The sequence below is a fragment of the Plasmodium vinckei genome, assembly GCF_900681995.1.
Source record: "Plasmodium vinckei vinckei genome assembly, chromosome: PVVCY_11".
In the NCBI taxonomy this organism is placed as follows: domain Eukaryota; phylum Apicomplexa; class Aconoidasida; order Haemosporida; family Plasmodiidae; genus Plasmodium; species Plasmodium vinckei.
Genome location: NC_051303.1, coordinates 21,055 through 37,742, shown reverse-complemented (window position 1 = coordinate 37,742; position 16,688 = coordinate 21,055). Strand labels below are relative to the sequence as shown.

General features: G+C 23.1%; 5 protein-coding genes across 5 annotated transcripts; all 5 read left to right on the top strand.

Moving 5' to 3' along the window:
- Positions 1 to 798: 798 nt before the first annotated feature.
- Positions 799 to 3,043, top strand: PVVCY_1100100 (PIR protein CIR protein; the record flags this gene model as incomplete). Its single annotated transcript, XM_037634507.1, has 3 exons — positions 799 to 819; positions 949 to 2,643; positions 2,729 to 3,043. 3 exons carry the CDS (start codon positions 799 to 801, stop codon positions 3,041 to 3,043), a joined length of 2,031 nt encoding a protein of 676 aa, XP_037490600.1.
- A 1,151-nt stretch (positions 3,044 to 4,194) lies between these two features.
- PVVCY_1100090 (fam-b protein) lies at positions 4,195 to 5,105 on the top strand (the record flags this gene model as incomplete). The annotated part of the gene is made up of 2 exons (XM_008628562.2): positions 4,195 to 4,263; positions 4,434 to 5,105. The coding sequence occupies 2 exons, from the start codon at positions 4,195 to 4,197 to the stop codon at positions 5,103 to 5,105; spliced, it is 741 nt and encodes a 246-aa protein (XP_008626784.2).
- A 2,954-nt stretch (positions 5,106 to 8,059) lies between these two features.
- On the top strand, positions 8,060 to 11,123 carry PVVCY_1100080 (CIR protein PIR protein; the record flags this gene model as incomplete). Its single annotated transcript, XM_037634506.1, has 3 exons — positions 8,060 to 8,068; positions 8,203 to 10,743; positions 10,848 to 11,123. 3 exons carry the CDS (start codon positions 8,060 to 8,062, stop codon positions 11,121 to 11,123), a joined length of 2,826 nt encoding a protein of 941 aa, XP_037490599.1.
- A 1,523-nt stretch (positions 11,124 to 12,646) lies between these two features.
- PVVCY_1100070 (CIR protein PIR protein) lies at positions 12,647 to 13,755 on the top strand (the record flags this gene model as incomplete). The annotated part of the gene is made up of 3 exons (XM_037634505.1): positions 12,647 to 12,679; positions 12,817 to 13,557; positions 13,663 to 13,755. The coding sequence occupies 3 exons, from the start codon at positions 12,647 to 12,649 to the stop codon at positions 13,753 to 13,755; spliced, it is 867 nt and encodes a 288-aa protein (XP_037490598.1).
- A 1,672-nt stretch (positions 13,756 to 15,427) lies between these two features.
- PVVCY_1100060 (fam-c protein) lies at positions 15,428 to 15,898 on the top strand (the record flags this gene model as incomplete). Its single annotated transcript, XM_037634504.1, has 2 exons — positions 15,428 to 15,508; positions 15,623 to 15,898. The coding sequence occupies 2 exons, from the start codon at positions 15,428 to 15,430 to the stop codon at positions 15,896 to 15,898; spliced, it is 357 nt and encodes a 118-aa protein (XP_037490597.1).
- Between the last annotated feature and the right edge of the window lie 790 nt (positions 15,899 to 16,688).

Here is a 16,688-nt window from a genome sequence, read left to right as displayed (position 1 = left end):
TATATATTAAATAGATAATAAGAATGAAAAGAATGATATATATTTTATATATAATAACTATTACCCCAAAACTAATTTATATATAAAGAAATGTTAGTACATAAGCAAAGTTATTACATATTCTAAAGTGAATTATTAATTAAGATAATTAAACGCATTATATTTATTTAATTAGAAAAAAGAATAATATTAAATTTAAACACAAATAGTGTTTTATATTTGTTAGAAATTATATAAAAAAGTGTAATATTTCAAATTGAATAATAACATATATCAATACATGGTATTCAAATAATGAGATACAAATACATTTTTAACAATTACAATAATAACACATTTTTAATTCTTTATATATTTATAATAACATAAAATTGGTTATGCTTTTACTATAAATCAAGAAAATGCATAGTTCTTTAATGTAAGAACGTATAATAATTAGAAAATGTGTTTTATTTAAACTTATTAAAATGTTACACAAAATAATACAATGAAGCTATTACAAATATTATTAAGAATAGCGATATTTCGCATATGATAAAAATGTTTCGAACAAATCACAAAATAAGGATGCTTATCTAAATTGTAGTAAAAGTGAATATATGTTTTATTTTATTATATTGTTGTATATTAATTTTAAATTAATATTATTATTGAGAAAAATGCTAATAGTGCGTTTATGTTTGACAATTTTATATAGAGAAATCGATCCATTGTTTAATCTATTTTGTTCCAGTCTATACATTTTATATAAAAACAATATGATGCCAATCTACAGTTTAAAAACAAAATTCCATTACAATGAACAAGTACAAACGAATGGTAAATAACCTTATTTTAAAATAAAACATATCTATCCTTAATTTTATTATGTTTAAATTATATTTAAATAATATTATATTTTATTTGATAAATTTTGAATTAATGTATATTTTTATAACTATTTCTTAGTGTAAGTTACTTCTCGAAGGTGATAGTTATTTTAATGATCAAAATGTCGATACGGAGAAAATTAACGAAAAAATAACCATCAAAGGATATTGTAATAATGATGATTGTAAAACAAATGAAGATGGTATTAATGCTTTGGCCGCATATATAATTATGGAATTCAAAAAATCAATAAGACAAAGTCAGTATAATCATTATGATGAATATTTATTGATGTGGATAAGTGATAAATTGCTTAAGATACACAAAAAAGAAAAAGGCAAAAATATTGGAAGAGGCCGTATGGATGATTTTACTTTAAAGCAGGCTTATGAAGAGTATTTAAAGAACCATAAACAAAGATTGGATTATTGGTCTCTTTTAGATATGAATCAGGGTTTGAAAGAAGCTAATCTTTGGTATATGAGCGGATTTTATAAATTACTTAATATAATATGTAAAATGATTACAGATTATAATAACGGTGCCAAAAATAATAAAGTTCTTAAATATCCTGCCAATTGCAGTTTTCAATATAAAACCCTTTATATGAACATTTCTGAATGCAAATCATATCTTGATTTATTGAATAAATTAAAAGGTATATATGATGATTTTAGTTCTGCTTTTATGAGAAATAGTTCAAACAATAATTTAAAAACTAAACTTAAAAAACTTACACTAGAAAATGGAGAAGAGTTGGAAGCGGTGCGTGGTTTTAAATCATATGACTTCAGTACTAAACAATGTAAATTCCCCATAAAACAAAAAAAAATAGGCTCATCAAAAAAAGCGGACAAATCACCATTACAACATTCAAACCAACTAAAAGATGGACAACGCGAAATACCATCAGCACACAAACCAGAAACAAAAGAACCAAAACTACAATCATCACCAGAATCAGAGCCACAATCACCTCAAGTATCGGACCAAAATATTCAAATAGAATCACCTGGTTCTCAACATCAGCAAGGTCATCAATCGTCCGGGCATGAAGATCTTCCAACAAAGAGTGATAACGAATTAACAGATAGTACCCCAATTGATGCCGATACTCAAGATGGTTCAACCAATGAATCCAAAACTAAACAAGATAAAATAGATACATCTCAAAGTACAGAAGATAATCATGATGTTTTTGATTGGTCAATTTTAATAAAATATGGAAATTTAGTTATAACAAATATTATAGAATATAGAGAATCTGTTACTAATTCACTTAATGATATTCGAACATATTTATACAAGTATACATGGCCTACTTTAAATCAGGTTTATAAAACTTTTAGAGGATATTCTGAAAATATTAATATAATGGATTATCTTAAAATAGAAGCAAAGTCAAATAAAGTAAAAAAATCTGAATCATCAGAGAATGGCCCACCAGGTAAAGATAAACCAGAACCTACCAATTCTTTACCAGATGACGAAAAAAAAGAACCACAAGAGCCACCTTCTATACAAAAAGTTGTCTCGCCAGATAATAAACCAGAAAAACCTTCTGATTCACCCCCTGAGAAACAGACTCAATCATCAGTCGATTCTAGCAGTAAAGCACTTAGCATAGAAATTGGATCAGACGACCCTGGAACAAATGTGGAAGACAAAACACGACAATTAGTAAACTCCGTAGATATATTTAAAGGATATAACCGACCTGAAATTGTTATTACAGTTATTTTAATACCCATTATTTCATTAATTATTTATAAGGTAAATAAAAAGAAAATTATGAAGGATATAATTTTTAAAATATTTCCTCATAAAAAATTACATAATTTTCATAATTTTATGTTAGTATTTGTCATTTGGATGGAGAAAGGGATTGAAGAAAAAAAAAAACATGAAAAAGGTTATAAATATGATTGGTGTAAATAAAACGACAAAGACAGTTACAAACTCGACTGATGGAAAAAAACAAATACAAATAATTATAAAATCATATAGTCAAAAAAAAAAAATTAAAAAATCTATAAATTCCGTTTATAAGGAAAAATCTCCATCATTAAATATATACAAACTTATGCAGGCCGATCCTGTACCATTTATTAATTTATTTTTTTTGTTGATTTTTTTTGTTTATAAAAGAAAGCGCGATTTCATAGAATTATAAATTTAATTAACTTATATTTTAAATCGAATTAAAAAATGTATAAAATTAAAGAATGCTAAATAGTAAATTTGTCTATTAATATAATTAATTTTTATAAAAGGGAGCCAGGTTAAGGCTCCATTTCATATTTTATAATAAAACATAAAATAAATTTTCTATATGATGGAATTCTCTATTATAACAGGGTTATAATATTCCGTTTTCAATTATTTATAAAAGTTAAAATATTTTATTATTTAAATATAAAAAGTGTCTTAACATTTGTTAAATTAATATGATGAAAAAAAAAATAATACCATTAAATATATTTCTTTTTTCGATTTGGAATAAATGAATTTGTATCCTTTTCAATAATTTGGTTATATATGTATTATTTTTTGTGATTTGATATTGGAATTTTATTTTGTTTGGATTAAATTTGAAAGCATGAATATTTTATACCATTTTAATAGAAATAATAAACATGATGTTGTATATTCTGAGATATATTTATAAATAAAATTATTACATACCAGTCGGTGAAAAAAAAATTTGCAAAAAAGCGGTAAATAAAATATATTAAATTAAAAACCATTTAAATGTAAATAACAACGACGATATTTTTATGTTTTCATTATATGTTTGTATTTATTCATATAAAAAAAATATATGTATCTAATATTTTATTATTTAATTGATGCTTATTAATTTGTTCGTATGTAAACAATAATAGAAAAATATAAGTTTATAAATATACAACTTACAACCGTATAAATAAATATACCAATATATTATAAATTATATTAAAAGCATATTTGTATACAAAATTTCCAAAAAAATATTTTTTTTATAATTAAAATATTAAAATTTGTTTATTTTTTAGAGAAGAATTAATATTTATTTGAAAAAAGAAATAATATAATATTTATATAAATAAACACTTTTAATGAATATAGCGAAATTTATTACAACAGCTACATTAATTAATTCTATAGAAAACGAAAAAAATTAATAAATGAAAAAATACAATAGTTTTTTATGGATATATTTATTCATTCATATATTTTGAACAAAAAACTAATAAATATTACAATTTTTAGAATAAATATAAACTATCATCATTATTTAAAATTACATATATTATTTCATTTATTTAATAAATAAAGTTAAAAATGAGAGCCAGCATTTTAAAATATGTTTTATTTTCAATTATTATTTGTTCTTTTGAATATTCTCAAAATGTAAGTTACATACTATTTCTTTTATTATTAATAATATTTCATTAATGTTTTTTTATCTATTTGTTTTGCATTAATTTCATATTATTGATTCATGTTTGATAATACATGTAATTAAAGAAGGAATTGAAATTAATTATATATTTATTAATAAATATTTCATTTATTTGCAGAGATTATATTTTGTAAATGAGAGAAACATATACCTTGAAAAAAATATCACAAAATTTGGAAATAATAGGGGATTAGCAGATGTAGACAATCAATTCGATTTGAATAATTTTTATGAGTCAACTTTAAGTCTTGCAAATCAACTTAATGACTGCAATAATGACAAAGAAATGGCATGCCTTCGAAATATGATAGATTCACATGTACAGAACCATCGAGAAAGTAATACATTACCAAATTTAAATAATGTAGATGAGGAAACAAAAAAGGTAATTCACGAACTTCAAAAGGAATTAGAAAAAGTAAAAAAAGAGCTTGATAAAAAAGAGGATAAAGAATTAGTAACACAAACGATACAAAATAAAAAAATAATAAAAAATGATGAAAACGTTTCTGAATCAAAACATGAATATTTTAAAAAATCTAAAATTAAAGGAAAAATGTTGAAGGGAATACATAATTTGCTTAGTTCAAGTGATAATAATGAATTAAACATTAATTCAGAGATAAAAAAAATAAGAAAAAAAATTTTTGTGAAGATAATGTTGTTGTTTGGATTTTCATTGGCGTTTATAATAACAGGAGGGTTATTAGTTCCAATAATTATTTTAATTTCACTGACTGCATATGACATATTTAAGAAGATGAAAAAATTGTCTAAGTTGGATATCTAATAATCCAAAAACACAAGAATATTAAAATAGCAATTCTTTATTATTATGTTTTATTATACTTGTTTAAATGATTAAAAATAATATATTTAATATTTTATGGCATAACATTTACATTTTATAAAATAACGAAATTTTATTTAATTTCTTGTTTTAGTAATATATTTTTTTAATTAAAATATAATGAATTTATCTTTGTTTAGCGTTTGTCAAAACACATTTACCTCTTCCATGTATATATATTATATATTAATGGATTTTAAATATACACATTTTTAGTTAATAATTATAATATTTTAAATAAACTTTATTTGAGCACACTTATTAATAAAACTATAAGCTATATTGGAGATATGGATTCAGATTTAGAGTTGTGTTTGGGGAAACCCATATTTGGGTTAGGGTTTTGGACTATGGGTTATAGTTTTGTTCTAAGAAATCTATGGTTTGAGCTAAGGTTATATTTTCATTTAATTTTTTATAATTTGATTAAATATATTTTCCACCCTTTATGGGTAATCTCGATATTATGTCTAAATACGTACCCAAAAAAGGGCGTAGCCATTAACATGAAAGGGGCCGAATATTATATTTTCCGCGTGTTATAATATTTTCATATAATTTGTTCATATATATTAAATGTGGAAATATTATAATTTTATATTTTATATCGCATTGCTAATTTCTGGCTAACTATATATAAGAATCCTTATTATTTATTATATAAGACTTGTTAATCGGGGACTATATTGAATCATGAATAACATAACATGTTTCTTTATTTGTATCACTATTATTTTGATTTAAATTATATTATACCAAATAAACTGTAATAATAAAACTCATTTTGAATATTCCTCTACATTACAATATATATCCATATTAATATATGCGTTTTTAAAATTAATTAAACGTATTACCAATATACAATAGATAATCATAAAATATCGATCGAGATTCGACAATACAACGACATCTATAAAAGATGTTTTATGCATCTAACATTTTTAATAATACAATAAAAGCTGAACTATATATACAATATTTTAAGTTTTATAATTTTGAAGTATAAATAAATTATATTTTAAGATAGTTCAAAAATAAATATAAGCATATTAATAAAATTTCATGTAACATTTTGTTATAATAATTATAAATAATATGATAGATAAAATAGCATTATTGTTATATGCCTATATATAATCTAATAAAATATTATACCAAAAGTAATATTGAGATATTGTTTTATTTTGGAAATTTCTTATAATTAAACATTAATTTTATCGAAAAGGCGGATAATAACAAATTTTATTTGAACTAATAACATTTTTATTAGGTTATTATATATATACAAACTCTAAATATATAATTTAAATATATTGCTATTATAAAACAATATATATGCTCTAAAATGTTATACTTTAAAACAATGAAACAAGGGGAATTACTAATTGGTTTATAGTACTCCTCTTGAGTGCATTAATTATCTCATTGTTGTATACAATGCTATAACTGAAACAACAATAATATTAGATTAATACATTATTAAATATGAACAAATATATTGTTTTTACTTGATACACCATATGGGTATAAATCCATTATATAAATTATTTAACGGGTGATACGATTAAAATTGTATACATACAAAATCTAATGAAAAATTATAACATATATTTAAGCCTTAATATGGTAATATTAGAATCAGCATTGTCAGGCAAGATAACATAAATTTTATTAATCATTCTATAATTTTCCTTTAAAATATAAATTTTTATATCTAAAGCTAAATATAATTTTATTATAAAATATACAAAATATACAATATATAATATATGCTTAAGTTATAGGTACAAATGTGTATTTAAAATAATAGCCCATTCTATATTCCTTCTCAAATTAATTAATTATTCTAACCAAAGTATTTATAGAATTTTAAAATCATAAATTAATATATTAAATTATATTTATTTTCTTTATTGTTTAAAATATCTTTTATAATTAATTATATATTAAATAGATAATAAGAATGAAAAGAATAATATACATTTTATATATACTAACTATTACCCAAAAACTAATTTATATTCATATTCATTTTAATTGTAATAGCTCAATAACTTAATTTGTATATTATACTTTTTTAATTTTAAAAATTATATAAGATATGCACTAAAAACTATTCATTAATTATATTTATATATAAGAAATGCTAACACATAAGAAAATTTATTACGCATCCTAAAATGAATTATAATTTACATATATTAATTAAGATAATTAAATGTATTATACCCCATTTATTTATAAAAGGAAAATATTAAATTATTTCTTAATATTAAATTTAAACATAAATTGTGTTTTATATTTATTAGAAATAATATAAAATGTGTAATGTTTCACGTTTAATAATAACATATATTAATATATGATGTTCAAATAATGAGATACAAATACATTTTTAACAATTATAGCAATAATGCGTTTCTAATTCTTTATATATTTATAATAATATAGAATTTGTGGCTTCTTTAGTATAAATATAGAAAATGTATAGTTTTCTATATAAAGTGTATAATAATTAGGAGATTTGTTTTATTTAAACTCATGAAAGATTACACAAAATTATATAATTGGGTTATACCTGTTACTATTAAAAATAGTGATTTTGTGTATATGCTGTATTTTACATCTAAGACAAAATATTTTAAATAAATAAAAATTTAAGATAATTAGTATATTTGTGGTAAAATAAAATATATCTTTGGTAATAATATTACACTATTATTCTATATTTAAATAATAAAAATAATAGAAATATGTTTGATTTACGATATTAATTATGCATATAACTTAAGTAGTTGTATAACGTGTTTGACACGTATATATGTTTTACATAAAATATAAAATGATGTTAATTAATCTAAAAATTAAAACATAACCCCATTGTAATTGACATGGAATCGGTAAATACATTTTTTTAGATAAAAATAATTTATTATATTCCATGTTTTACATGACCTATTAATTATTATTAATTTCATTTTAATAAATTGTTCGTTAATAAACATTTTATTATTTTTTTTAAAATGTTTTTTAGTGTGAAACATTTAGTGATATTGATAAACTTTTTATCGACTATGAGGCCAATGAGGACGAATTTAACACTGAAGATGGATTATATAATAAGTATTGCCCTGGAAAAAATGGATCTAAAAGATGTGATACTGATTATGAAAAACTGGGCGCTATTTTTGGATATGCATATGTGGAATTAGTGAAAAATAATCAGGTGGATCTGGATAATGGAAATGACCCAAGTGCTGATTTTTTGGTCATGGCATTGTCTAATATGTTATATAAATTATCAAAAAATTCGAATTTATCTCTAAAAGATGCATTTAAGAATCATTTAAATAATCAAGGAAGTTTTAATTATTCGAGTATCTTACGTAATAAAAAGTATTTTAGTGATTCTAACATTGGTATTATGAATGGATTTTATTTTTTATTTCAGCAAATTTGTGAAACAATTAATAGATATAACAGTCCTAATGCACAAATACACGAACACACAATCGATATTACACAATTCTATATTATTTATTACACACTTTATAATTTTGTTAAACAATGTGATCCGTATCTTCAATTATTTAATCATTTAAAAACAATATATGATGGTATTATAAATGGTGTTGTTAAATTCAACGACAATGACCAAGAATTACGTAATAATTTTAAAACTCTTTCATCGATCGATACAACCAAGTTGCTATCTGAATTCAATACTGAAGGATGCAGAAATGTGCATAAAAAGATAGAACAAAATACATCCAGGATTAAAGAGAAGTCACAAGAGGACCGAGAGGACCAAGAGGGCCAAGAGGGTCAAGAGGAAGAAGAGGAACAAGGCGTATTTAATACTTTAATCGGATTATTAGGTCCTGATGATGACGATGATGATAGTGATGATAATGAATTAGAAAGTAATGATGATACCACAGAAAATTCATTGAATCAAATACAAAATGACCAGGATGGAACACCATTAGTACCAGGACCACAACAACCTGGAAACCTAGCACATGCACAATCACAAGAAGGGCCACAAGGACAACAAGCACCAAAACCAGCAGAATCACCACCACAGCAGCCACTTGGACAGCCATCAACTGGGCATTCATCATCAACAGGCACACAATTATCATCAGGTATAACTTCATCGACGAGTGTATCCACACCAACGACTACAACAACTACAAACACTATAACAACACCTGGAACAAATACAACACCATCAGCAGATACACAGAATGGAATAATAAATACTCAAGATAATACACAAACTGGAGCCGATAATCTAAAAAGTCCAAAAGATAATGCACAAACGAAAAAAATCCAAGCGGGTAACTCCTCACCGATTTCCCAAATACCAGAGTCTGGAAATCAAAAGACAAAACCAGACACATCATCTGATGGAACTGGTACACAAAAAAATCCAATTAGTAAAGTAGGAGACTCTGGAAGAAAAACCGATCCACCAAGCAATGCAATAAGTCAACATCAAAATCCAGATGATATCCAGGGAGGTTCTGGTGGAGGATCAGGCAGTGGTGGAAGTGATGCGCCTGGAAGTTCAGAAGGTGGATCTGGAGGTCCCGTAGGTGGAAAAGATAGTGGGGGAGGAGTTCCAGGTAGTGAGCCAAATGGTGGGTCAAAGGCACCAAGGGATCAAGCTGTAACGCATCCATCAGAAAAATCCAATAGCGGTTGGCTAGGAATTTGGGGAACTAATTTTAATCCAATGAGTTATATTCCTAGTCCTTCCAGTATATATGAAACTCCAAAGAATATTTTAGCAAGCACCGCCAACAAAATCACTAGTGCATATAGTAACACTGTGGATAATATAAAACATGCCTATAATAGAACTGTGGACAGTGTAACAAATGCTTATAATAACACTATGACCGTTGTAAAAGATACTTATAATAGCACTATGACCAATATAACAAATGCTTACACTGCATCTACTAATTATATTAGTGGTGCTGTTAGTAGTATAACTAACCAATTAAGTTCATTGGGTACTTTTTCTCAATTAGGCGATGATCAATCTGAGTTAGATGGTCCAGGGAATAGTTTGCCAACAGACAATAACCCAGCAAACACAACGAAAATTCCAAATCCAGATCCAAATTCACCATCACCATCTATAACACAACCTCAGTCTCCATTAGTAACTTCACCCCCATTGCCACCTCCACTAAAATCTCTACCATCATCTCCATTATCACCAGTAACTTCATCAGATCCACAAACTCTACCAGATACGGGATCACCAAAATCACTCGATCCGCAACCTATCTCTACACAATTTTCCAAAAGTTCAGATCAACAAAGTACATCTAACGATGGAAAAGGAGTATCTCAAATACCATTATCTGCTCAAGTTGCATTACCAAGTTTTGGTGCAAGTCCTTTAAATATAGGGAATAGAAATAAACCCTCTGGGACAGATGTTAAAATTAACAAAAAACTATCAATATGGTGTATAGGATCAAATACAAAATGTGACATACTATATATTGGTATTACAGGAATTTCAATATTCGTTTTCTTAGCAATTATATATAAGGTAAATAGTGTGCAACTATTAAATATATCATTTAAAAAAATTATTGTCACTATATAATTACAAATATAAGAAATATATTATATTTTGGCTCGTTTTTATTTTAGTATTTACCATTTAGATCGGGAAAAAATTCGAAGAAAAAAAAAAGCATGAAAAGAGTTATAAAATATGGTGATGGAACCAGAAAGACACAAATAATTATAAAATCATATGATAGGAACAAAAACCTAAAACCGATTATAAATTCAGTTGATAGAAAAAAAGATTCATTATTAAATATATATAAACTTATGCAGGCTGATCCTATACCATTTATTAATTTATTTTTTTTGTTAATTTTTTTTGTTTATAAAAGAAAATTAAATTATTTAGAATTATAAATTTAATTAATAACTTCTATTTTGGGATTAATATTCCATGAATCTTATTTTAAAACTCGATATAATTATTAAAAATTATAAATAAGTAAATTCGTTTATTACTATTATTATAGGTAAATGAACTCATAAATATAATTAAAAAATATACTTATATAATTATAATACGAAATTATATATTATTATAATATATATAAAGATGATGTTGTTAGAATTGTTCATATAATTTTTAGTTCTAAATATATTTATATAATTTTAAGAATGCAAACAATATTAATATAATGAATGACATAAAATATATATTTTATAAAATCATTTATTATTAAAAAAATTAATAATAATATCTGAACAAATATAAACAATGACACTATAAATTCTTGTCATAGGTGCATATAATTGTTTTCTATAAATATTTAGTAAAAATCTATATAAAAATATAATGATACTTTCTAACATATATGAATAAACGTTTGGTTTATTGATTGAATAATAAATCAATAACATATATTAGTGCATTATAACGGTATCAATGTTATATATTTTGTCAAATATACAGTTGGGGATATACGGTTTTATATTATAAAAAATTGGATTGATGGAGAAAGAGTTAAAGACTCAATTATATTAAATATCTTTTTATTAATCCATATTAGGATGTGTTACATTACCAGTTCTTAGTAATTGCAACTTTTTAAATTTAAAATAGCATTATTTTATCTTAATGTTTTTAATAAATTATTTGAAAGCATATACATTGATAACTATAACAATAGAATATATAAGATAAATGAGCAATGCATAACATTTAGCGAATATTATATATATAAAAAGAGCAAATATATCTTATTTTGTCCTCTCAAAGTCCAATATAACAATCTAATTGCACATAACTTTCTATTATACTTTAAAATTTGCATCAATACTTATTTGTGTTATATGTTTAATATTTACTAAGTATTATTTTAAAAATGGTTCGCATTCAAAGACTTATATAACCTTATAAATAGCTCAATAATACGGTTTCAGTGCTAATTGCTGTTTTAAACTGTAAAAAAGATGCTCAAAATATATTATAAAGTAACCCAATATGTTATATTTCTAAATTGAAGTATATAGGATTAAAAATAAAGTTATTGAACACATTAAATTCGGCCATGAATTTATCTATATTAAATAAAAATAATATAAACTTATCTAATTTGAATAGGAAATGAAGCATGTAACTTAATTTAAAAATACTATAATTTTAGAAAAATCTATATAAAACTGTAATATATCGTATTAAATAACTATTTATATGTTTTTAAGGATTATAGTAATAATAGCATTTTTTGTATAAATGTATCATATATACATGTGGCAAAAGTATATTAAGTAACTCTCCATTTAAGGTAATTTAGATAATTGCCATAAAATAAGTATAGCATGTTTAACGAAATATAATTGCTATGCAATGAGATTAAGTAGATACAACAAATATTTACGTAAAATATATAAATATTATTATCCCTCATAATCTCCAAATTATGGGACAGTCGAGTTCTAATATTAAGGATGTGGTATAAAATTTTTTAAATAAAATATTCTCTTCGTATGTGTTTTATATGTTGTATCGCCAATAAATTATATTAATTTTCATTTGATTAGTATTCATATTAATAAGTTTTTTTGTTTAATTCATAAAATATATTTGTAGTATAAAGAAATTAATACGCTCGATGGCGAGTTTGGTGTAATGACCAATGGATCAGAATATGCTAATTCACTAATCAAAAATTATTGTCGTTACACGAATCCCTCATTAAATGGTTTATGTTATGGTTATCTTCATAGCGCTAGTTCTGGTGTTGCTTATTTGCTAAAAAATTTAATGAAGTATGGTTTAGATTATGATAAACTTGCCGAATACGCTATTTTATTTTTAAGTTATAAACTAAATCGGCATCCAGAAGATAAAAATAAATTCGCCAAATTAAATGATTTTTTTACTTATCGTATGAGATTTGAAAAGCATTATAATAATAAAATAAAAGGTAATGGTCCGACTTATAAGGAAATTATAGATAGAAAAAAAGATTTGATGAATATGAATATTAAAGAAATATATAAATTTAATGATCCATTTAGTACATTATGTAAATTGTATAATGAAATTAACAAAAACAATCTGGATTGCAAAAAATGTTCGGAAGATGCTAATAAATTTGCTGATCAATTTAATGAACTCAATAATGATTCTAATATTAATGGAAATACTTCATACAGCAAATTATTGTCTACATTATCAGATGATTATTATAATTTAAAAAAGATATGTGAAAATGATCCATCTAGTAATTTTCCAACCCTTTCACCGGTAAAAACGCCACCAAACAAATTACTTCCAGCTTTATCGACATTTTCTGTAATACCAGCTTTCTTTGGAATTGCTTATAAGGTAAATAATAAGGAATTAAAAACTATAATATTTAAATTATATTTTTGTGATCCCTTATATGCGTTTATCGAAAAATATATAATAATTTTTCCATTTTTATATTAGTATTCATTATTTGGAATTGATAAACTATTTCAAAGACAATATATAAGAAAAAAATTAAAACAAGTAAAGAAGAAAATGAAACTTAATATATGATTCGAAGAGTAGTGATAATTCCAAAAATCGTAATAATGATTGATATATGTTAAGAATATATGTATTTGGAAACAAGTCATTTTTGACCATAATTTTTAACGATAATTTTTGTGTCTATAAGAATATTTAAATAATATAATGAATAAAATATAAAATTAATATGCATATTATTGCATTTTTGTATTGTTTTTGTATAATTTTTATATGATTTTATGTAGTGGGTCAGGGTTAAGATAGTGTTTGTGGAACCCATAAATGGGTTAAGGTTAAGTACCACATTACATTTTATTTGCATAATTTTTAATAATTTGATAATATTTATTAGTTTAACGAATTGTTTTAAATTAAATATATATAGAAAAAATTATAATAATTGCATTTCATATTAATATAACTTAATGGTAAATGAGGTGAATTATGTATTTATTGTTAATTTGTGGTTAATGGTTTATGGGGCAATCGATCAAATGCTAGAATCGATATAGACAGATGATTTCAAAGCATCGATTTGATTTTATAAAATAACGTCGATTTAAATACTTTAATATTTATTATGAGAAAATGGGGAAAAATTGAATTAATTAATATAGAGAATGCTATGCAGGCCGACCCCCATTTATTAATTTATTTTTTTATTTATAAAAGAAAAGACATTATTTATATGATATATTTAATAAGTTTTATTTTCGTATTTAAAAGACAATATAAAATTCAAGCAATAATAAACAAACGGCATTTTATTTATTAGTATAAATAATTAGTGTTTTGATATATGGGAGCCATATTAAGGCTCTTTCACCTATTTTTATAAAAAAATATAAATATTATTAAATCATTAAACATTTGAGAAGTATAAAAATAAGAACGCATTTAGATGCAAATAATAATTTTTGATAATTGATATTCATATGTTTGTATCTAATATTTTATTACAATTATTAATATATATGAATTGCATGTAGATAAACGTTAATAGAAAAATATAATTTTATAAACCACCGAACATGTTATTATATGAGCCTTTAAAATATACTAAAGAGCTAGCTATATAAGAACATGCAAAAAATATATTTTTTAAGCTTAATTTTTTACATAAACTCATTTTTTTATAATTAAAATAATGTATTTTGTACGAACATGGGTTTTTATTTGAAAAAATGCATAAATATAAAAATTTTAGCAATTGTATGTTTATATTTTTGATGATAGCAGTTATTATATATTTATATGATGATATATACATATAAATTAGTGCATTATTTTATTTATATTTTAAATATTAAAATAAATTTTGTTATATTTAATATAATGGCTCAAATAAACAAAAAACATTCAAGAACAAATATATGCATTTTTGTGCATTTAAAATATATTATTTTTTATTTATTTATTTTTATTATTTATAATAAAGTAAAAATAAAATATTAAATTTTATTATAATTATAAGATAATAAATTTGTGGATATTTAAAATAAAACCAACATATAATTTTATTATAATATATTTCCATAAATATCATATAACCTGTTTACATAAATTAAACAATTTGTAATATTAAATAATAGCATTATTGTTTTACAACAATAATATATAAAAAGGAAACTAAAAAGAATAAATTATATATATTGTTTAAAGCATTTTCTTCGAAGAAACATTTTATATTAATAAAAAAATGAATAAAAGAATATTTAATTTAGTTTGTATCATCTTCTATGTCCTTTTGGCGATGTCAATACATTGCTCGGAGCAGAAAGTAAGTTGTCAAAACAAAATATAAATTAGTATATAGAAAACTATATAATAGTGGGTATTTACATACTATGACGTACATATTAACGTATATATATATTATTATATTTATTTCTAGAGTGATCGATCTAAGACATCTGGATTAAGAAGTAGGGTCATTCGTGCTATCCAAAAAATAAAGAGAAGCAACAAAAAAAATGATATAGAACCTCAACAAGAAAACCAATCAAATAATAACAATAAAAAAAATCGTGATCATGAGATAATTGATAGTATTACTTATTACAGTGATCAGTACAAAAAAACGAGGTATCGCCATACAACTTGTTGCGGATTGTTTACTGAATATAAATATCCACATACTTCATATTATTCACATAGTGTAAGTGACTAGGCTCTCCATTTCTATATTTATGTGTTAATATTTTAATTTTATAATTGATTAAATAAATGTTAAAATAAATACAATTTGCTTATTATAAATTGTTAATGTAAAGCTTATATATTTACTTACATGGAAAATATTTTGGCTTATTTACATCATTGTATATAATTTGTGAAAGAATATTCAGAAAATAATTAATAATTGAAATACAAATGATTCATTTGTTATAACCATAGTATTTATTATTTGTATGTTTATAATTTTGTATTTTATATGTACATTTATAAAATAAATATTTTTGCATTTTAATGTATATTCTGTCTTACGACTTAGTTTGTGTTTGTTTTATTATTATATATTTTTAATTTAATATACAATCACGTTATATGTATAATTTATCTTTGTTTAGTATTTGTCAAAACTCATTTATCCTTATTTCCATCCATGTATATTACATATTAATGGATATTAAATATGCTCATGTTTAGTTAATATTTATAATAATTTAAAATAAACTTTATTTAAGCACACTTATTAATAAAATTATAAACAATATTGGGGGGTAGGATTCAGGAAATATAGTTACGTTTGGGGAAACCCATATTTGGGGTTAAGGTTTTGGACTATGGGTTACAGCTTTGTTTTATGGAACCTATACTTTGAATTAAAACCATATTTTAATTAATTTATTTATAATTTGGCCATATTTACTTGTCTATAAATCCTGATTAAATATATATGTCATTCCGTATGTTTAATCTCGGGATGGTGGGTAAATATACAACCAAAAGTTGCATAC